General features: G+C 45.0%; 1 protein-coding gene across 5 annotated transcripts in view; it reads right to left on the bottom strand.

Annotated features, from left to right (window-relative positions):
- LOC144158958 (uncharacterized) overlaps positions 1–22,010 on the bottom strand; it is a 40,693-nt gene extending 18,683 nt beyond the window's left edge. The window contains exons 1-5 of one of the 5 annotated variants that reach the window (XR_013320211.1): positions 21,762–22,002; positions 17,849–17,933; positions 9,039–9,153; positions 8,410–8,565; positions 4,856–5,080 (exon numbers count right to left, since the gene is read on the bottom strand). Coding sequence is in view for 1 of the 5 variants with exons in the window: in XM_077690172.1 (XP_077546298.1) it covers positions 8,410–8,565; positions 17,849–17,908 (216 nt within the window). In the remaining 4 variants the exon portion in view is untranslated. Of the gene's footprint in view, positions 1–4,855; positions 5,081–8,409; positions 8,566–9,038; positions 9,154–17,848; positions 17,934–18,091; positions 18,544–21,761 lie in introns of those variants that run through there. The other 4 variants (XR_013320208.1, XR_013320209.1, XR_013320210.1 and 1 more) reach the window with 4 other exon arrangements.
- Positions 22,011–23,952: the final 1,942 nt, after the last annotated feature.

Genomic DNA, 23,952 nt, shown 5'->3' with positions numbered 1-23,952 from the left:
TATTATTTTTCCGTATGTCAGATGTCTTGCGCTTGATTAACTTCGAAAGCTCCGCTAGATCTATTCTAATAGTCAGCTGGAGTGCAGATTGAGATGGTTTGACGTTTCCTAATTAGATCGTTGGTCTCCTGAGAAAGTTTACGAGTATCTTCTCTAGCCATCGTGCCCCCGAGTGCTCACTCCATGATAATGCGTGTAAGATTGTCGCTGGCTTCCTGTGTCGTAAACTCTGCTTCATCGGTAAGAGCTGAATATCCGTTCTGCAGCGCGATCCTGAATTCTTCAACTTTACATCTAACTGTTAGCTAATTAATCGGCTTCTTTCGTACTAGCTTGCTGCGGTCGCTCCTCAATTCTAGCCTAATTCGAGATCTTATTATACGGTGGTCACTACACCTTACCCTTCCGAGCACTTACATATCCTGCACGACGCCAGGTTTATCGCATAATATGAAGTCGATTTCATTTTCATGCTCCCCATTCCGGCTCTTCCACGCCCACTTTTGGCTCTACCGTTTGCAGAAGAAGGTATTCATGATGCGTGGATTATTCCGTTCGGCGAACTCGACTAGTAGGTTCCCCCTGCTATTTCTACACCCCAGACCATAGGTCCCAACTGCCTTGTCTCCAGCCTGATTCTTGCCTACTTTAGCATTGAAGTCTCCCATAACTACAGTATACTGTGTTTTTACTTTAGACATTGCCCATTCCACAACTTCATACAAGCGTTCAACTAGCTGGTCGTCGTGGCTGGATGTGAGTGCTTAGCCCTGTAGCACCTTGAGCTTGTACCTCTTATTGAGCCGAATTACAAGACCTGCTGCCCTTTTGTTAATGCTATAATATTCTTCTATGTTGCCAGGTATGCTTTTATTGACTAGAAATCCCACTCCCAGTTCTTCTGTCCACTACATCACGGTAACATAGGACGTGTACTTTTTTCAGAACCGTAAAGGTTTCACTTGTCCTCTTTACCTCATTAATCCTTATGACATCCCATTAATGCCCTCTAATTCCTTGAACAACCCCTCTAGCCTCCTCAGTCTCTGGGTACCCAAATGGGTACCACAACCATAAAGGCAAAAGCTTTCCCCCATTCAAAACTCGCGCGTCAAAACTCGCACGCAAAAAGCATGCCGTGCTTTCACTAAGCCCCGCCAGGTGGCGCGATGTCTCCAGGCATTTCTGAAGAGTCAGGCTGCAAAAATGGCTTTCAACGGCGCGAGCGCTCGAATGCGTCCCCAGGGTAAGCAAAACCCAGAGTATCCAAATGAGTACCATCAAATTTCATTAGTTTTGTTTGCTTTTTTTCTTTTTTATTTTTTGCGCTTATTTCGATTAATAATGAACCGAATAAAAGTGTGCTGTAGCATTTTTGTAGCATTTTTGAAACATTGTAACATTTTTGTAAATATTTGTCCTTGCCTTCCACACGCAGTGAAACCCAGAGTATCCAAATGGGTGCCATCAAATTCTATTACTTTCCTTTGCTTTTTGCAATTGTAATTTTTTGTATTTATTTCTTTCGATAATGAACCGTAGAAAAGTGTGTTACAAAAGAGTTTTGCATTTGTGCGTTCCTGGGACTGCAGAGGCTAGACTCACTTCGCTAGATAAAGTTCTCGTGTTAAACTTTGCCAGGTTAGTATCTAAGGGCAGCTAGACCGGCTCCAGGGATTCATAGCACCCTCTGCTCTGCTCTGCTGAGAGTCGTCTACATTGGTTGAATTCTGGCTGCATACTATTAGGAATTTTGGATGCAGTGATATGGGACCGGATTGAAGACTGGTTGTGTTGAAGGGCTTGTGAAGCAGGTGGGGTCGGGTATCCGACGGCCTGAACGACGGGTCGGCCGCTAGTGGTAAGGAGGAATTTGGTTAGTTGGCTGTTGCATTGAGCTTCTAGGAGCTCTTGGAGGGTGTCATGTATTTCGAGTTGTAGGAAACGGCAAGTAGAGGATTGAGCGGGGGGAGGGGGCAAGAACTATTTAGAAAACTTTTTCAATTAGTTTGTCGACTTTCTCCCGTGCTTTGGCTTTGAGGGTGATGTATGGGGGGATATGTGATGTGACTGATAAAACGTGCTTGAATTAGTCGTATTGCATTATCTTCTTTGAGGCCTTGACGTTGGTTTGTGAGGCGTTTGATAAGATGGGCGAGTTGGGTGACAGTGGCTTGTCGCTGGGGAAGACTGCCGCGCCAGAGCCGTCTTGATGAAATTGCACTCCGAGTATACGAAGGGCGTGTACTTTCTGAATGGGTGTGGAATCGATTGCTGGTGCAGGGTCGGTTGTGGGAACTGGAGGTTGCCCACGAGTGCGGGAGTGGAGGATTTGGAGTGGTGACTGGCTGGGGTGCCCACATGAGGCCTCGAGCGCCTCGAGGTCGGAAATGAACACGATGGTGTCGATGGCTTTTTGAAGGGTATCTCTTGTGCCAGGAGATCCAGTGGTGGTCCAAAGAGTTAAATCATCAGCGTATAGGGAATGGTGGAGACCAAGAATGGTTTGAAGGAGAGGTGGGAGCTTGAGGAGGGCAATATTTAAGAGGAATGGTGATATAACCGAATCTTTTGGGGTTCCTTTGGGAGGTGTGCGAAATGTGTCGGAACGAAGTGGTCCAATACCAAGGGTGGCAGTGCGGTCGGTGAGAAAGTACCGTACCTAGTTGTATGTACACGGACGGGACTGGGTTTCTCGATGTTGATCTGTAGAACATCTTTGATCTGTAGAACATCTTGAGTTGAGTTGTTTGAGCGGAAGCCAAACATGGCGTGGAGGAATAGGTCGTTGTCTTCGAGGTGAGTAGTGAGGCTTATGTGAACCACGCGTTCGAAGAGTTGGCTGAGACAGGAGGGAGGGAGATGGGGCGAAGGTTGGAGAGCTGGATTGTCTTGTTGGGCTTAGGTATGAGTGATATGTCTGCGTGCCGCCATTGCGAAGGGAGGTTGCCGCTTGTCCAGTGGGTGTTGAAGAAATCCATAAAGATATTAGAAAGGTGTTGGCCAAGCTACTGGTAGCTTTGTTAGTTATGTGATATTGGGCGGGAGCGGTGTTTCTAGTGAGACAAGGGAGGGCTTGGTCAAGTTCGTGCAGCGTGAATGGGCCGTTAAGGGCAGGATTTGGAGCGGCGGTGTAATCAGCGTGGTAGAAAGGAGAGGTATTGCTGTCGGTACCAAAATGGTGATCATGAGCTCGTTAAGTAGGTGATCGATCAAGTGAGGATATTTGTGAAGACGGCGAACCGGATTTTGGGCGGCAGCTTTGACGGGTTTCTAGCCAAGAAGACAGTGGAGGAGGTGCCACGTGCACGTAGGGCTGAGTGTTCCGGGGAGCTGGTCGCAGAAGGTAGGCCAGTCTGCTTTGTGAGGGGTGAGTGTAGATTGCTGCTTGTTGAGTCAGGGAAGCAATTTAAGTTTTCATGAATGGATTGTATTTTTGCCTCCCCTATCTACGAACGAGCCCCCGCGAGCCTCCCATAGGAAAGATGGGAGTCAGCCAAGGGATTCTCCACAGCAAGAGGAATTGTCTTGAAATGCTTCTTGACACTAGTGATGAATTGTGAAGTCCATTCTTCCAGGTTGGGGATAGTGTCTGGGAGGGGTTCAGAATTTTTGCGAAAGGATTTCCAGTCGATGATTGTCGCTTGAGCAATGCGATGTTTAAGCGTGAGGTGGGGTATAGTGATAGGGATAATGTGAAGATCGCTGCCCCTTGTGTCTTCAAGGAACTGCAAGTCCACGTAGGTAATATGCGAGTTTGGGGTTAGTAACTCGTGATGAGCTGTTGCCCTTTAAGTAAGGTTCCCCTCTTTTGATTGCCTTATGATGCCCCCTCGGGGAGCGGAGCCTTGAAATCACATAAACAATGAGAGGAGTGGTGCGAGAGGTGCGAATTACGTTGTGGATGAGGTGGTCGATGGCTGTGAGGGAGTGGGTTGGAGGGCTGTAGATGTTGAGAAGGGACAGGTTTGGGTCCTTCGGGTGGGAAGTAAGAATTTCCAAAAAGGTATGAGCGATGGGCGATAATATATCGTGTAGTTGGGCGGCGAGAGTCTTAGATATGAGCGTGGCGGTGCGGTGAGTCGGATCTTGAGTTTATGCTTCGCACCCTCTGAGTTTTCATAAGGGGGTGTCAGATTCGCGTCGGACCAAAATGTCAGGTTGGTGCTGCTGGGTATAATGGCCGAGTTCAAAGCGTTTTCTGAAGAAAGGGCGGCAATTTCACTAGAAGATTGCAACCGTGGAAGCGTTACTCATCGGGAAGGGGTGTTATAGAAGGAAGTTGGTCGTCGCTGGCCTGATTAATTTTGGGCCTTTTGGGGTTGTAGGGTTGTTCGAGTTCAAGGCAATCGAGGCTGTGATGAAGTGATTGGAGAATCTGGGCGATAACGGAGTGGCATTATTTTAGGGCTGTAATTCGGGCCGTGATAGTCTCTCCGAGCTGGACGATTGATTGAGTGGTGGTGGCTACTGTTCGGTTTACTTCAACACAAGCTACTTGTATTTGGCTGCATATGATCGCCGAAAGCTCTTCAGTAGTGATGGTTGGTGGGAGGAGCCGTAAGGTTAGATGAGAGCGCACATTGATCAGCTTGAATACGATCTTCGTGGTGGCAAACGCTCTTGTTACTTCGAGTGCGTGATTCTTCCTCAGGGGCTTCTATGCGTCGTAGAAGCATCGCGTTTTGATTGCGCAGCTGTGCGAGGAGGCCGTCAGTGGTGGAAAAAAATGGGGTGGAAAGTGTGGTGTGTGTCTGTGAACGGTAGTGTGGGTATGAGTGGTCGATTGCGTGGAGGGAAGGGAAAGTAAAGGTTGAGTACTGGGAGCATTGCGAACGGCCTGTGACCAACTCACCGTTGTGGTATTTTGGGACTGATTTGTTGTGGTGTCATGAAGCTTGCTATTGGAGGTGGAGACTGGGGGCTGCACTGGATGTTTTCACTTGACCACGGGAGGCGTTGGAATCAGGCGTTGGGGGCAGTCCTTGGAAGCGTTGATGTGGCGAAGGTCACACAGCTTGCAATGTGCTGAGCATCGATGGTCATCGGTGGGGCTTGGAGTTCCGCAGCTGGTAGAGACCTGTTGGTTAAGGTATGGGCATACGTCCAGCAGATGGCCGACTTCTCCGCACAGTCCGCAGAACTGGACGGTTCTTGGAAACAGGCGGAATGGTAGAATTCCAGCTTTATAAGCAACAGGCGAAAAACAAAACGGTTACTAGCTACCCACCGATTTTAATTCCTTCGTGTCGTAGCAAACTAGTTGAATTTTTTTTATAACGTTTCACTCACAAGTTGGCAAATTGAAGTTGCTCAAAAACCGAAACACGTTTTTCCGCCCAGGAAGTTCTACTGATTTAGCTTTGCTGTCTCTTACTACGTAAAAATGTATCTTATCGAGAAATTTAGTGCGACATGGTTTTTATCTTAGTAAATTTAAGGGCACAGTTAATCATCAGGTCTTGTTTAACAAATATGAGTCCTATGGTATAACTTGTTCTGCGCTAACATACTTAAAAATGACCTATTTGTCCGACAACACAGTAAACGTGACTAAGACCTTCTCTGCAAGAAAGCAAGTTAACCAGGGTGTACCGCAGGGTCATTATTACGTTCCTTGCTTTTTATTTTATATGTTCATATATTCTGGATTTTCTTAGTTCCTCTAGCTGTGGTCACTGTGTTCTATACGTGATGACACCCCCATATCTTCATCCGACAAAGCTATTGGTACTCTTCAAATTTAAATCTTGCATTGGCTATCATTACGAAATAGTGTAGGAACAATCACTAAGTTATTATTCCTACAAAAACTAAATTTATGGTCTTTAAATACGCCCAGAAGTCATTATGCTTTCTTCCCGATATACAACTTGGCATTCATTTGATTTCTGGTTCTATTGATGACGTGTTTGGACCAGTGCGCTATATTTTGCTGTCACCTTAACCATCTTAAGCAGAAGGCTGTATTCGGTATTCATCCATCGGTCAAAGCAATTATTTTCCCGCGAAGCACTGCTCGCGTTGCATTTTCTTTTTATTCATAGTCACAGTAATTACGGTATCATTTTGTAGGCAATGCATACGCTTTTCTCTCCTTATCAATTCGATGCATGGATCTGACTGCCTGGCTAGCGAGTATGCCGGAAATTTTCACCCAACGATGGACCGGCTGAAAGCGAAACGCGCTGCCAGGCGAGCCCAAGCGACAAAGATTTTGAATGAGGCGACAGCTCTCATAGGGAGCAGTTGCTCTGACTGAATAGCGCCCAGAAAGGTGATGGACAAGCTCACGGCCAGCCGCGAGAAGTTTCGCAAGATCGACGCCCAGGTCGAGGACGCGATCCCGGCCGAGGACCTGGCAAAGGAGGACAGCGCAGTATGACGACCAGACGCTCGAGGCTCTGACTCGCCTTAAGTGCCGGCTCGATGGCTTCAGCGTCAGCAGTAGGGTGCATGCTGCCCCTCGGCTGCGATTAATGCGCCACATTAATACCCCAACGGCGGTTCCATTCCACATCTCTGGACCTCGTCTACCACTGCTTACCATCAAGCCTTTTCATGAGGACATGTATAAATGGACGTCGTGTTCGGAGCAATTCAACGAAGTAGTCTACATCATCGAGGCTCTAACCACCAGCGACAAGTTTCACTACCTCCGAAAATACCTGGAAGGTGAAGCAGCAGCTGCCGGACAACCAACAACGGAGGCTGCTATGAGAGTGATGTCCAGCTGCTCAAGGACAGGTTCGGCCGGAACACGTGTATTATACAATGGCATTTTAGAAACCTCCCCTAGCTACAGTAGGTGAAGTTTCTCTCGGAGGAGAAGGTGCTGCGAGGGCTTTACGACTGCGTTCAGCTGAATCTCCGCTGCCTCAACGTGCTGTACGTCCCCATGAGCAGCTTCTCGGCAATGCTGTACGGCGTTTTGCTGGGGGTGTTGCCGAAAGAAATAGTCGTGGCATTCCAGTGACACGAAGTCTTCAAGGTGATACACAGGGAGCACCGCCTTCTGCTTTAGTGGGGGCAACCACAACGTCTTGCTAGAAACTCGAGCAGTTCTTGCTATACATACGAATAGAGCTCGAAGGAAGGGAGCATTGTGTTCCAGCGACGTTTTCCTCGAGCAGCCGTGGTTACCACAAGAAGAACGTGCCCTCGTCATCAGTCGTACATGGATATTCGACATATTCAATATCAGTCAGTACGCACTGTTCCTTATATAGTTCTACATATACCAAAGCTTACACGCCACTCCGGCCCAATAATATCCTGCCCGTGAATATTTTGTTGCAGTGTAACTTCGTCATTGTATGCTCCAAGTTGTTTCATATACACCTGGCGTCCCCATTTCTTGCATTTGGCCTATTTCAGACTAATAATGTGTAAAGATAGGTGGATAACAAGATGTTTTTATTTCCCCTGGCTGAATAATTCAGCAATCACTGCAATTTTAGTCTGAAAAGAGCTAACTACAGCTTCACAATTGTGCACTTTTCATTTGCCTTGATTACGGAAGTCAAGTGTTTATATGTGTGTGTATTTATGACAACTGTGACAACTTCATTTACTGTGTGTAAACATTACCATCAGGTGTCTGCGAAATGAGGGTCCCGCTACAGTCGTTGTTCCTGGGACTCTCATCCGTATTTTTGTGATTTCGTAAGTGGTACTTTTTTGGAACAAATAAAATTTGAATTTGAATCTGGCTCTGAGATTTGTCTTACCGAAAACATTTTGCGGTGGAGATTTGATAATATTTTATGTCAGAATTATACGGGGCTTGTTTTCAAGAAAGAGAGAGCCTGTTGGCGGGGGAATGTAAAATGTGTGCATAGGGGCTATTGGGGCGGAGCAGATGGCCGTTCCTATAACCGTGCAATATTTTTCCCTGGCCGTGTTTTGTTTACCTTCCTGCAGCGGCGACCAGTGACAGCGTGTGGTTTGCAAAAAAGTAGATCCCTAAAAGTGGTGAAAGCAAACTAGGAATTAATCGTAAAATGTTCTGCGTAAAAAGGGAACAATGTGCAACTGGTAAGAGGGGGAGCTGTAAGCAGAGGCAGTAGTTATCACGCCGCTGAAGCACTCGGATGCCACCGAACAGGTGCGCAATGCGTAAGGAAGGCCATGGAGGGTAAAGTCAGGCCTTGCCAGCTTGGCTAGCGCAGGGCCTAAGTATTATCTAGAACAGATTCAGTCTTTCAATTATCCGGCTCGGGAAGATGGACATGGTCAGTTCAAGAAATGGCAGGCAGCACCAGAGAAGGCATAGACAAGTCTGGCAGTTCTGATTTAGGCGCGGACAAGCCATGTTTCTTTCGTGTTTTGGCAAAAGCAAACCAGGTAAGGCAAGAATTCCAAAACATGAAGCACCAGGCAATGATAGGTGTGGTGATGGAGACCCACCGAATGTTCTGGCTGGACAGCTGGAGCTCGGGAAGCAGAGGCGCGCCTGGCGAGGTTCGTCGCAGCTGGGCAAATTCGCAGCCTGGAGGGCTCGGCCAGCTCACGGAAGGCCAAGAAAGGCCAAGACCATACCAGGAAAGGCCGTACTAGGGTAAACTGGAAAAGGAGATCTGTCAGTTGGGTGAGTTTTTAATTGATTCATTGTCATCAAACAGAAGCCAGACGATGGACGAAGAAAAATAACACCGTATGTGAACTGCGCCCGCTTAAAAGTCATTATACTACTCTACTACTAAGGGTACGACTCTGAAAACCACTCGGAAAATTGGCTGGAAAAAAGGTCACATAAATTACTTACCAACAAAAAACATTCTGAATGGGTTTTTAGGACTGTTTAGTTCAACGGCACTGAAGAAAAATTGTTGAATATCAAATAAAGTATTCACTTCATTGAAGCAAAAATGAATACAACACACAAGGAAATGGTTTACCCAGCATCGCCAATGAGTTATATTACAATGGTTAAATCGAACTTAAACTGAAAGCAGTATACAACATGCTAAGCCGAAAACGAAAAACAAAATAATTCAGAAGAAGAAAGCTTTACTTCATGCAACATATTCACTTGCCTCAAGATGCCTCATTGCCATTAGTGCCATGGCATGGTCACAGGAAACAGCAGTGTTTAACACTTGTGCCTTCTGACACGCAACAAACCACACCTCACAAATATAGTTGATAGCGCTGCAAAAAAAGAACAAAATAATTCCAATGTATGCATGATATGTCTTACTATAACATTTAAAGTATTTCCGGACACTTGTTACGACAGCAAGTGTCGAAACTGAAACTGTCCTGGTTTGGCACTGCCATTTTCAGTAGCCGGCCTCAAACATTCGTATGATCCACTCCATTGGCTGAAGCGCCTCCCACAGCAGCAATGTTGCATTTGCTCCCTCGCTATACTAATACTTCTTTTTTGAACAGAGACTAGAATGATGTACAGGGCTTGAAGGATAACAGCCACTTCTAAGTGCTCTCTCGTGGTATGCTAGCAATATGTTGTATTTTTGGTAGTAAACGCTTGAGATTAATGGAATGCAAAAAATAAGCAGACACGGAGATACGAACATGCATAGCAACGAGCATGAACGAGGACACTGATACTCACAGGCGATAACAATTTGAGTTTGACACCAACAGTCAGAGTAACAATAAACTGAAAGTGAAATTGAAACCTAAAACTAGGTGATATAGCTAAGGACTACTGCGAAAATCAATACCGACGTGCCGCTGTGGCTTAATAGTTCTATAAAAGTTCAAGGAGCTGCATTATGCACTTTGGGTCCGTCTTTCATGGAAAGGCAGGCCCAGTCGTAGCATTTGAATGCTAACTTTAGATAATTCCGCTTTGTTAACGTGTAAACGCCTATGTTCGCGCGTACGGTTTATCACAAGGCCAAAATAAATAGCGAACGGTTGTTTACTCACTATTCCCACATCCGCTAAGAACGATTCAATAACTTCGTCAACCATGCTATTAAGTAATCTTTCAGTGCCAAGTAACTCTGCGGCAAGTGGACGAGGCATTCAGTTCACCGATCTTTGGAGCCTCAGCTGTGTTTCAGATACGACGCCGCCATTTCCCTCAGCTGGCTTCCGGAAACACGGGACAAACCTACGCTCGTAGTAAATAAAACAAAGGCATGATTGGTTCTGTTTTCCTTTTCGAAGTTTTTAATTGCGCTCAAAAGAGGTGGCGAAGGAAATAGGCTCAGTAATATTCTGCAAGCTGGGTACTTTGGTTAGCACAACAAAGAAGAGCGCCAGTTCCGTATCCGGCACACGCCATTTGAAAAAAGCACGAGACACCGGTGGAAGCTTTCGGAACCGTAACTTTGCGCACCATCCTTGTCGTATCGGCAGAGAACACTCTTTTCACCGCAGAATATATTTTTGGCAACGGAAGGGTAAGTGGGAAATTATAAAACGTTAATTACCTCCTCTCACCGTTGATGTTTCCCCGCACGTGATGCCCGTATGATATACTTGTCCTGAGTGCGCCATGTTATGCATATTTTTGACGGATGTAGTTTTCTTGTTGGATTTACCGTACAAACTGTGATTATAAGTACAGAAACAAACAGCGACTAGTTATCGCAGCCTTCGGAAATCTACCATAATGACGTCGGCAGTAATCAGCTACTCTGTTCGCTCGCTTGATCCTCTTCTAGTAGGTAATGTGGAGGGGTGATTAGTTCTTGGCTTCGCCGCATTGCTGCCGAGCCGATGCTAACAACGTGATGTGCGGAATTCGGCGATGTAGCATGCTTATTTATCGCCTCCTCCTCTGTGGTTCATTAAAGGGCAGAAGTGGCGACTTGTGACACTTCCTCAAGACGAAAACATTGAATTCAATCCAAACTCCAGCTGCATTTATGGATTTTTTTCTCTGAGAACTTTTGAGGAGTAGACAGAATTTTTTTAGTTCATTTTATGTTCTATAAGTTAACCGCACTGTAAATACGACCGAAGTAATATTAAAACGGGAAATGAAAAGAAAACCAACGATAATGCAGGTATAATATTCCAGCAATATTGCAGATTAGAATGCTGGTGGGCGAAAATCAGAGAGGGGAATATTGCATAGGACAGCTAACACCTGTACCAGGAAAAATAAATATTTTGTGTCTAACAGGTTTTTTGTGCTTGTCCTAAGAGCAGCGCTAATACGAAACAAAGAGTATATAACAAAGGTTTATTAGTTTTTTTATGCAAGCTGAATGTTTCACCCCGCTACTAAGGGGATACCACCAGCAATCATCAATCATCGCCATCATTAACTGGTAATCAAAAAAAGAATGCGAATGTATCAGGTTTTGTTATTCAAAACGAACTAAAGGCGCGCCATTTACGAATAGTATTTCAGCTCAAACTATTGCACATGTATCAAAAAATAATAAAATGTACTATATTTGAATTACAGATGATCTGTTCGTTCTCGGTGTAAATGTGGGCACCGAATAGTGTGACAGAGATCTATAGTAGTCGGTACAAGCTTGAATTACTGAGAACAGTTTTGAGCCCATACATTCTGGAACTCAAAATAAAGCAAACTGGTAATTGAGTGCATCGTGTGATCTGTCTGGTGCTTCATAAAGGATTTTCATTCCAGATGGGGTCTGCGCCAACTTGTCCTTTTACTCACAGGGTTGAAAATATTGAGCAAAAGTTGAGGAATCTGGACCATGCGGTGAACTCTCTGACAAAGGACCCTGAAGGGTCAACAAATGCCCGCAATGTACAAATGTTCTCCCCGGTGGCGGAGATCTATACTAATCGGTACAATATTCCCGGAAAATTGGTAAGTTTGAATTACAGAGAACAATTTTGAGCCCATGCGTTCTGGAACTCAAAACAAAGAAAACACAAATTATTGCACCGGGTGCTTTGTCTGGCGGTCCATAAATTATTTTCATTCCAGATGGCGCCTGCGTCAACTCATCCCCTGACTGACTGGGTTGAAAAAATTGAGCAAAGGTTGATGATTGTGGATCATGTGGTGAACTCTCTGACACAGGACCACGAAGGGGCAACAAATGCTCGCAATGTTGAAAGGTGCTACCGAGCTCAGGATCCAAGCTCCATTCCGAAGAATGGTGAAGCGAAACACGGCCATCGCTGTGATAATTTAAATATACTAGACACTGGAATGACAATGGAGATTGAAGAATACCAAACTGATGGAGAAAACGAAGAGCCCATGGAGGTGGACCCTTAATTGGACCCATGGAGGTGGACATAATTGATCAGTGTCCATCTCTTAGTTGCTTCAAGAAATCATTGACTCCGTTTGTATTTTCCGTGTGATGATGTCTGCTTACGTTTTTGTTTTGCAATGTAACCGCGGTTTTGTACATCATATACGTTTTTTTTCTATATATAATCCCTAGTACCTATTCATACTGCGTGTACTTTTTCTGCGTTTCTATAGTAGTTGAGATTGTTTCTGTTTCCCTGTTATGCAGAATGCATCGAGTCAGGAACCCAGACAGGTGCAGTTTGGCACCTTTTGTTCCTGCTTCTTTAGTTTGCTGTATGTAAGAAAGTGAGAATGCTAATAAACAAACAAATAAAAAATAAATAATTACATTCACCTACTTTGTGTTTTCGAACTGTGTGCACTGCAGTGACTGGAGGACCCGGAAATGTCGCTGCTTAGAAGGCGGTGCCACAGATTGCAAACTGGACTCAACAGGGTGAGATGCTGTGTTCCCCACCAGCATCTTTCAATATTGTTACTAAAACTGTTTACAAACTTTCAGCCTCGTTCTTCTCTTGCTTCTAGTTAAAACCTTCAGTTTTTCGTCATTGCACTAATGAATCACTACACTTTTTGTGCGCGTGTCTTAGCTGACAGAAATGTTTTAAGGCGAAGCTTCGATGTCCTCACTCATGCCGTAATATGTCAATACGCACATCGCTTTCGAAATTTACCCGGCACCCCTACTTGCTCGTTCTGGCGAGGTAACCCAAACATAGTCCACACAATATGGGCCTGCAATCGACATCCGAAGTTGACCCCCATCCCCAATCCAACTCTAGCATCCTGGGAGGCAAGTCTGGCTGACCCCAGCGCTGCGACACAGGTCCTGCTGAAGTCCAGAGCGGAGGAAGCCAGGGCCAGGGCTTCCCAAGAGGGAGACCTGGACTAAGGGTGCTCAGGAAAATAAAGTTTACTTCCAACCTTCCTTCCTGCAGGAAGGCCAACTTTCTCTGACAGTGATGATGAACGATTGTGATTGAAGTGAAACAAAAATGCTGCCCATGGCCGGAACAGAACCTGGACCCCTCGCTTTGTGAAGCCAGCTTCTATTCGATTGCTCCATTTGGACGCGGTCGAAGCGGATGCCAAGCAGCAGGTAGCGATTCGAGCCGTACACCCCAAACACAAACGCTTGGTTTACGGAGTGCACACCCGGGAGTTGCAGTCGGTATTCTAAAAAAGTGGCGCGTACTCGCAGTGTCGCATTGGTTGACCAAGGAATCCGCCAGTGAAAATTTCGCTATCGACCATTGTCGTCGTTAGAGGGAGGCGTGCATGGTTTTTACACTGCTCACCACCGAAGTCCGCGCTATCATGTGTTTCTTAGGGAGCCACTCGTGTACCTTGGCCCAACTGCAACCTGGTTATGCCATGACGGCTTCCATGAGCGGCGTGCATTGGACCTACACTAATCATTCTGGATACAAATTAATTGTTGACGTCATGTTTTGGCACTGAATAAAGGTGTCATGTCGCTGAAAGAGAAACGATACCACCGTCTTTATTATAGTGATGGAGTCATGGATCAGGAGTAATTAGGCTCACTAGGTAAAGCTCCCCAACAGTTTCGCCTTTTTGATATATGCAGAGCCTACATATACAGTGTAACACAGATGTAGTGTTGGTGGCAATAGTAACATTCGTAGTAGTCGCAGAAGTAGTGCAACTGTTATATTCGGAGAGCATATCGAAGGTCCAACCTAAGGTGTGTGTGGGGAGGGGACCTGAACTTGAGTTACGGGTGACTCTTTAGAAGAGCTGCGACCCCTTAGGACAATTTACGGCGACCGGTGTGTTGCACGAGGGTGTATTGCAGGCAGGTGCAAGCTCACTTTAAGGATTTGAGCGTGCCAGTGAGCATGCCGGCATTAAAGTACGGCAAGAGCTCTCTGGTGTGCCGTAGTGAAAGCGCGCCGGTAATCCAAATAGGGCCGTTCCCAGGTTGGAAGGCAAGCCGCCGAGCCGGTCCCTCGACCAAGGTAATGCTTGAATTTCTGGTTGCTGCAATTCTTCAGTGTTTCTACCGAGCTTCCCGTGGAATAGCAAGGTAAAACAGCATGACTTCGAACGTTTATAAGTAAGTGATTAGATACAGAATGAGTAGAAAAACTGACGAGTTCATAGAATTGCCTTTTTTCTAAAACACGGTGATTTGTGCCAAAGAATGTTCAATTGTTAAAACACAAATAATCGTGCTGAAGGACAGATTCACACGCACAAACATACACGCACTCTCATGTATACATACGTTTTCGCACCTGCGATAGAGTGCTCTCGCCATGCGCAATCATGCCCAAACAACCCTTTGAGCCCTTTTTGTGTTAGAACCTGCTAGACGATGGATACTATCTCCTGTTGTTTGTCTTCTTGCAATAAAATAGCGATCGTAAAACTGGCCCCCGTTGACCATAACCAGAAATGTATCTGTCCACGTGTTTCGAGTGTGAACGGGACGGCAACATGATAATAGTGTAAGAGCGTATGAGCTTTGGTAGTGGAACGTATGAGCTTTGGTAGTTAAAACAACAAAAATGCTGTTTAAAAAATTGATCCAAAGTGCGCGAACCGAACAATTAACAACAATCACAATGTGCAGCATTCAATAGCGGACAACGGCTGAAGTTCGCCGGGTTCCATAGGCGTGGCGCCGGATGGTAACAACGACTTCCCCCGTTGTTTACAAGGACTAACTGGTTGCTGTGGGCAACAGATATGGGCGTTGATGCCGTACTACATTAAAGAAAATTGTCCCTTGCATGCTGCAAAAACAATAACGAACACTAGAAAATTTAAAATGTCATTCGGGAATTCAGCCCGCTTTTTTTTTTTTGCTTAAACGCTCGCCGTCACAGCTGACGCCTGCACCACCGCATCTTTGTGATGCGAAAGTTTTTCGATGTATTAATTGATTTCGCAACGCCACTTAGCTATTACCCGAAAAAAAGTTACTTCATCGCGTGGAACTAAACCTTGGTAACGGTTGTCCGATTTTTAAACAAAAATGTTGCCAACTGCCGTTGCGATATTGCTATGACACAGAAATTACGCAATGCCGGGCAACCAGGGCTGGGCCCATACAAACATGGCGCTGCACTATCACCGTCGTGGAAGTGGACGTGCTATTGAGGTGGGAGTTTCGAGGTATCAATCGATTTATTTCTCCTTATTCGTCCGTTTTTATACCCAAATAGTGTTAATTATTGCTCTGGGTAGTGAGTGACATTTTTTAGAGTAATCATTCCTAATGACAAGTTGCCTATCAGTGAACTCTCTTTGTTCAATACGTTTCGTACATTCCTTCGGCTAACAGATTACCGCCAAAGCGGCACGCCTCATCGTTGTTACTGGTGGCGTAAGTCTAAGGCAGCCTGGGGCACCATCAGATTTTCATTTCTGATAAAGTTCCTGGAGAATTTCCTGGTCTTGACAGCTTACGCCCAAAAGCGGCACCCTCCCCGCCCCCTCGAAGATATGACTGGCGTCCCTGCGCAGCGCCCTGCGAATTTCTTCAGCCAAATAGTTTCTGCCCAACAGCGGCAGTCGTGGCTCCGTGATTTGGCCGCCCCAGGCACCCACGGAACCTAATTCAAAACGCCTCGTCTATTGTTTTTGGCTTAACAGCTTACGGGTAACCGCGGAATGCATTCTCGTAAACATTAGTGTTAGCAGGCTGAAGTAGCTAGGGTCACCTACTTAATTCTCTTGTTCAAAGGGCCCCACCAATTCCTCATTTACAAAGCTCACGACTAGTAGTTGCACTACTCATTGTAGATATGGTAGGCTTCAGGCTAATACAGCGAGGGGCACCGTGTTGCGTTATTTTCCGGATGTTCTGGCGACGGTAAAGCAACAGACGAGGTAGTCTGGTTTTATCTTTCCCGCTATCTCAGTCAACTGTAAATCCGCAAACTATAGCTGATAACCATAACCATGATAACCATGATAACCATGATAACCATGGTTATAGCTCTAAAAACAATAACGGCAGCTTAATTAGTAGAAACTGTGCGAGCAATTAGTAAAAAGTTGTTTAGATCCACAGGCTCCGCAATAACAAGTATACACCGCCTTAAATGTGTTTCTAAGTGTCTAGACGTACTTCAATATTCAATTATTAACCTATTTAAAATTACGCGAGGAAAGCGACCCTTCTGACTTTATCTCTGGAGTGCTTCTTTGTGTTGTGGTAGGAAAGGGAAGCTTGAAACTTTATTCTTTCGTGAGTTCTCGTGAATGCTGGTTGTTCTAATCGGTGTACTCTCGCAGGAACAGTAAAAGACAATGAGAAGCGACGGGAGGCATAACAAAACTCAACGTCCACCCCTTAGAACTGCCTCGAGCTTCGAGAACTTTCTTTTTACCCCACCTTCTAGCTACTACAACACGAACAGTGCAACCTACCGATGGTTCGTCAAAATAACACCCTAACGCTGGCGGTGCCACCTGTAAAAAAAAACTGCAAACGATGTTTTTGACGCTTGTGGTGCCACCTTTCAAGAAAAACTGCAAACGATTTTTCTGACGCTGGCGGTGCCACCTATCAAGAAAAACTGCAAACGATGTTTTTGACGCTGGTGGTGCCACCTAATAAAGCTCGCGCGAAGTGTTTTCTTTCCAAAATAAAACGGCAAACGCGGATTTAACGGACCGAAGAAAAGCACTACTTGTCGGTGAGCATAGCAGAAATTCAAGAAGAAACCTTATTAGCGAATGGAAAGGAAAGAGTGCAAAACAGTACAAGAAGAAAGCACGAGCTGTGGGACACAAGGAATGTACCCAATCGGGCTCAGTATATTGCGAACATAATTCACTGACACAGGCTTAGACCATGATCGCGGACGTTTACTGCATTAAGGAAAAATTTTAGGGTGTAAACAGCGTTAGAACGACGAGTGAATACTGGAGCTACCCTCAGGTAACTTAGAAAAAAGACAGAGCTCGTAACTCCGCTAATTCACTCTGAAATGGTATATATCGCACTCAACGACTAGTGAACTACCACAAGAGTGGTGGAGAAAACTCGCCCTTTCAAACACGGCAACCCCAATAGTGTTGAGTGGCCTACCATTTTGAGCGCCCCACTCAACATGAAAACGTACCTTATATGGGGCATAAAAGCAGGTGAAGGAGTTTACATTTTTTGTTGGAGTAGCCTTTCTTCTTTCGCCTTTTTTATTTAGGAATACAGCCGTGTTACATCGGGAAAGCATATTTAGACATCCACAGCTTTCATTGATTGTTTAGTTAAAAAATACTGTTACCCATAACCCTCACGGTTGCACTAAACGTGATATCGTATAGCAAGCCTTAGCTAAAGAACAATGCTGGCAACATGAGTGACAGAATCTGCCTACAACTATGTGAAGCTGACTATGTGCAGGAGCCGAAACAGCTTGACAGTCAATGCTCCCCGTTATTCAGGAAACTTTGCAACTAACTAGACAGCCGGCCGTACCAGTTGAGTCAGACTGAAGACCCCTAGCAAAAATATGCGCAGTTCAACTCCGATTAAAGTTTCTCTCTCTCTCTCTCTCTATTTGTCTCTCTTTATCTCTATACCACAGAAGACTCTGCATAGAAAAAAGGTAAGCAAAGGTCTAAATAAAAACTTACGTTAATCGTTATCCGAGAGTTATAACGTCGGCCGTTCCAAGAGACTCCCGGAAAGCCCATCACTCCGGCACCATATCAGTCAGAGCTAAACACACGAAATACAATAAAGAGGGACAAAACACTTGTTTTAAACTATAAACGTTTCGATGCAAACTAATCATGTGGTTATTTAAACCGAATTTAGTGGAAGGTTTCAAGCTCATCGCCACTTTTTTTGTGAAAAAAGGATAACCAAGGCAGTACTTGCGTAGACAAAAAGGGCGGTTGTCCATATCCTAGTGAAATATTAGAACCAGAACACCAGTTTAAAATTCTTTCACTAGGGTCCTGCAACTTGACGCTCAGCAGTCTGTCGCATGCGCTCCAACGAACGGATGTCTGTCAGTACCACAGCACACACTATCGTCCAGACGGAAATCCTATGTTTTCCGGCTTCCGTTCAGTTCGTGTGTGCGCTCCGAATTCCGGTTTCATATGAGTCAACCTCTCGCAGAAGCGATGTTTTTTTGCGAGAGAGATTTCATGCTCGGGGGAAGCCGACTAAGCCGGGTGACGAGGAGTTTCTGAAAAAGCTTGGTGATAGACTGGTACTAAAATTTAAACACGGCTCTGCAGCTAGACCTGAACACGACTCTTGACAGCTGCCTCGTTTTTTAAGAATTTTGAGCCAATCCTCCCCATCATCAGCCTTTTTATATCCACAGCAGTAGGAAGGATTCTCTCATTAACGGTGTTGCTTCTGAATTAAGACCTGCAAACACAGGAGTGCCGCAGGGCATTATATTGGTTGCATTGCTTTTTAATTTTTATATCAACGATGTTGTTAATATTGTCGTAGAAACCAAATTTGTCACTTATGCGGACGACATGAGCCTCTTTCTTACAGGAAAACACCTCGGCAACCTTATAGAAACCGGTAATGCACTGCTAAATAAATTAGATGCTTGGAGTAAAGGCAATTCCTTGACCATAAATGAAAAGAAAACGAAGGCTGTTCTGTTCCGTGCCATACGAAAACCTGTTGAGATAGATGTCGGCCTGAGACTTCGGTCAAAAAATATTGAGTTTGTTCGGGTAGTAAAAAGTCTTGGGCTACTTCTAGAAGAGCACATGTCTTGGAACGACCAACTAGAAAATGTTCTGAACAAACTGTCTAAAGCAGTAAGTATGATGTGTAAATTCAGACTTTTTTTTCCCTCAAAAAATAAAACTGTTACTTTATAACTCCCCTTGTTTACCATGCCTAACGTACTCATATTTGGTTTGGGGTACAACAACGAAATTAAATATAGAAAAATTGTTACGAATTCAAAAGAAAGCCGTTCGTACAATTGTTAATGCCGCGTATGACGCCTAGACGGAACATATTTTAAAGTCCTTGAACCTATTACCTGTAACAGAACTTTACCACTCCACACTTTTAAAACGACACCAACTAGCTCTTCAGAATAATGACGCGTTCATGGGGCAACTTTCCGGGCTGAAGGCAAAAGAACAAGCGCTAGAGTTGCCGGTAAATGAACGTTGGAAAATTCCAAGAGCTAGAATGAAGTATGGGTAGGAACGAATTCAGTATCAATTACCTGCCCTGTTAAATGCCATTGAGTCGTCTTGTAGCAATTAATAAGCGGTTATTTTACTCATCAAAGAGCATTTTTTACTGTTGCGTGCGCATTTTGCTTGTTTGCATTTGGCTTCTTGCTTGTTAAGTCGCTTTTTTGTGTTGATTTTTGTTAATATTGTCAATGCCGCATGCCGCCTGTTGCACCGGGGGGGCTGGGGCTAGTCAATCTGTTTTTACGGCTTTTTCCCGGCTGCCTTCGCGCGAGAGTGATTTGTTTGTTGTTTTTTTTGCGCAAGAATAAAAATCAAATCAAATCAAAATACTTCCAACTTATATCCAGTACGGTAAGAAATGATTTTACCACCAAAATTCTCTTCATCTTTTAGTCGAACTCTTGATGCATTCTTGCTTTTATTCGAGTTTCTCAAACCCGACTGTCTGATAGTTTCCTAATTTCCGCTAACAATATCAGCCACACTCACCAACGTTATTAAACTTTGAACTACGATACCTTCCGCGTGTGTTTGCTTCTTAATCCAAGACGGTCGCTACCTACACCTAAATCACTCTCCTACCATTCTACTTTATGTTGCTCGTCAGGCCAGCTAAACGTTGCCTTCGAAGTGCACGAAAAGTCCCTGCACAATGAGCGACTACTCGGAGTAGGATTTCGTAGGCAGCATATTGTTGAATACTTCTGTGATTGTCTAATGTTCCATGGCCCATGGTAATTTTACTCTTACTGTATCTTTAGTGGCACGCATCATTGCTGCTAAGTTCTCCAAGGTAGTAATGTCTATGCACATCTTGTATAATTTTATTTCCCAGCCTAAATAGGGCGTTATCTACATGCCTACCTGAATTCGGGGCCCATACACCATGTGGTCAACGCTTTGACTAAGCGCTCGCAGTACAGTTCCTGATGCAGTCTTTGCACGACGTCTCTCGATTCACTGACCGAGGCTATCCCTTGTATTCTGAACCCTTCCTCCACCAGATCTTCCAGCCGAGGAGACCCTTGAAATCAATTTTCCTATGCATAACCATTGCCCAATTTTCCTCTCAGCGGTGTGGAGTAAGCAAATGGAATGATGGAGGGAGTCAGAATACAGCCTTATGTCTTTCGGGAAAATCTCAATGAACACAAATATCGCGCGTCTACATTGTCCACACTGAAACGGAATTGATATTGCAACAACATTGATGAAATAATCTCAGTTTGGCGATAGACTATGCCCAAATTTAAACTGTGTCTCACTTTACTAGAGTTAACAGCACTGAAAATTCGTTTGGTTCACAAAGTACTAGTATTAAATATAAATGACGACTTCTACCATTCAAAGCATTTAGATGCTTCCCCTAGAAGATGCCGTAAAGAATTTCTGTTTGATAATCGACCTTTGTGTGACACCCTTTCTAACAGCAAACATCCCACTCTTATTAGGTACGATTACTGTGCGCGTAGCGTACATTCGTCGCCTACGACCTGAAAAGTCATTGGTACGTGTCCTCAACTCCCTGTTTTCTCAATGCGCCCGTCTACGGCGATGCCTGTGGACGTAGAAGTTTTTCTTACTGAGAAATTTTATACAAACATGTTGATAACACTCCGCGGTTTCAGCTATTTTTGGGATCATAGTATGCGTGATACCTGGGTAAGTAGAGATCCCTAAATATGGTTGCTTCATCGGTTGTTGAAAGCGTATCGTGTCGGGTATGCGGTTAACTAGAATGTTGGATCGAATGGTATACAACAGAGAGTCAGCAGATGGGTCTGTCGTTCTTAAGCTCTTTAAAATCCTACTTCTTGCGAGTTAGCATTAGGTTGGAAATCTTGTAGGATAGGTATACAGTATGTGTTGTAGAAGTCCGAGGAATATTCGGTAGATTTCGTAGTACGATATCACTATTCTTCACGAAACTCTAGCGTAGTCGCCTGTAACTTCTCTTTTTACTGTTGAGTGCCTTTTGACTATCTTTAACTATGGCTCGAACCATGCGAACGAAGCTAGTTCTTTCAGTATTCATTACTCACCTAACACTGCTAGAGTAACATCTGCATGTAACATGTCCCCTGCTTATGTTACCTCATTCACTTTCGTTATGCTTTTAGTTCAAAAACTGAATGCACACATTCTATCTCTTCGAATAGCAAGCTTCTTTTCATTCATATAACCTTAACAAATGCTGTCATTGTGGATGACAAAGAAATGGCTCCAATCCACGCTGTGAAGGTGGTTGGAAAGAAACGCTACAAACAACACCCACAACAATTGCCTGTGCGACGTCAGTTTAATTCACACATGCGGATCTACAAAGAGTTAAACCAGAGATTCTGCCAGCCATTACCTGGAATTCGAGAGGGCGGCATCCCGAACGCAGCAGCGTCGGCCACGGCCGGGATAGAGCGGTGGACACCGCTGTTGTCGCCCTGCCATGCTTCGGCGGAAAGAAAACGGAGAGGAGCGTCTTCCGAAGGGTTAGACAGCACAGCCTAGCCATCCTGATTTGCTAGCTCGGGGCTACACCACCGCGCGACACAAGCGCATACACCGAAACAATTCGGCATGTGAGCATAGGATTCCCATTTATGCCTACTTAAACTGGTTAGTTTAGGAAGTTTGAGAATTGCGAGAAAGGTGAGGGAATGTTTATAATCTCTATTTATCAGAACCAGTTGCTCCTTTCGCCTTTTATGATACCTCTTAAAACACAACCGAATTGGTATTCTCTCATTTAGAAAACAGAGTCCCATTCGTGTCAAGCAGTGCGCGAAAGGTGGCGATTGCCTAGCGGCCAGATGTCTGTATGTGGTTTGTACATTTTGTTTTCCCGCCCTGCAAACCAATCGTTAACGTATTTTTGCCGTACTACCACTTAATTCCGTCGGTTGCGGGTAAACTACAAGCAATAAAAAGCATGCTTATGGGTAAACCCTAAGCATTAAAAGGCCGGAGATACTACTTCAGGAAGGAATAGTTTCGGTTAAAGGCTCTGCGGGAATATTTGTGATTTGCAAACGTGTGGTCTGGAGGAAATCATTGGCTCAGTAAGTCTGCCCAACACTCGTGCTTTTCATAAGCTATTCAAGACAACTAGGCAAGAAAATCTATCAGAACAGAGATAATCAACCCGCGCTAAAACACCATGCTACGAGTGGTCAAATCCAAATCTGCTCTTTCAAAAGAGCGAATTTTCCTTAAAACTTCTTTCGAAAGCATCCCGAAACACCGTGGCCTCATTCAAATTTAAAGGAGTACTGACACGAAATTTCAAAGCTGAGATAACTATGTAAAACGCTTCCTTTTTATCAGGAGATATCTCCCAGCAAGTTTCAACAGCAACCGTTCAGCGAAACATATTTAAAATCCATTTTAATCTTCGCCCGCACGAGAAAGCCCAGAGCGGGCCGACGTGACATCATCTGCTACGTGCCCCAAACTGCCGACGTCGGGGCTCCCGTGACGAAGCCGACGCGCTGGCTGTGGTTGGCGCGCGCTGCTCGGGCGTGTGTACACGTCATGGTTTTGGGACTGACGTCATGCTGCCCGGGCCTGTGGGGACGGCGAAGACCTCGGCCGGTCTGGGCGCGCGCGTGCGCTCGCTCCCGCGCGCTTCGAGAGAGGCAGCGATACGGCAAGAATGGTGACGCCATGTCATACATGCTGTCATGGCGGCCGCTCGGCGTTTTTTTGTCGAAACCGAAACTGGCACGAATAAACGACGGCGTAAATGAATGTTTACGCTGCGCTCGACCGTCTAATCTGTCATTTAATGATTAGTGGGCTGGTAGGCACGCATAGCAGCGAAAAAAACGTAACAAAAATTTCGTGTCAGTACTCCTTTAAGGAAAATTGTCCACTGTTTCCGTTTCATCACACTGGTGGCAGTTTACGAAAAACGCCACACTTTTTCGGTTGTCCGGCGTGAACTTTCACATATCAACGACGAAAAACGGTTTGTTAGTAGAGAAAGCAACACTTCACAGACACGTAACAGCGCATCTTGTATGGGCGCTCGAAATAAGCATGTCCATGTATTGGTACTTTCAAAAGCAGGAATATTAGGTTCTCGTAAATACTAGCATTTATAAATTTTACAACCCCCCGCTAAATATTATTGAAAAATATTGATAATTACTGGAAATAAATTTGGCAGGTAATACTAATTTGGACAGCCGAGACCACGGATATTCAGAAATTAGCAGTGGCTTAGCTCGGCTATGCCAGGATATACGTAGCGTGAGCTAAGGGTTCAGCTGGTTTTTCCTACCTTTCCTGGTTGTGCAGGATTAGCTGATTATCATGCTTACTGCTGCTAAAACGATTTCCAATCCAATCCAATCCAATCCAATTCAATTCAATCCAGTCCAGTCCAGTCCGGTTCAGTACAGTCCAGTCACTGCTCCTCGAGCATGCGCAGCACGGCTGGGCACAAGCCACACGAAACGGCTATCAAGCGGCACCGGCGCAGCGGCAGCCTTGGCTACTGCGCAACGGAGTCGGAGAGATAGGCACGCGCCGGCGCCAGTGCGTTTGCC

This window comes from Haemaphysalis longicornis, unplaced genomic scaffold (genome assembly GCF_048455015.1).
Source record: "Haemaphysalis longicornis isolate Haplotype H1 unplaced genomic scaffold, Haemaphysalis longicornis Haplotype H1 scaffold_10, whole genome shotgun sequence".
NCBI lineage: Eukaryota > Metazoa > Arthropoda > Arachnida > Ixodida > Ixodidae > Haemaphysalis > Haemaphysalis longicornis.
This window is presented reverse-complemented; position numbering and strand designations above follow the sequence as displayed.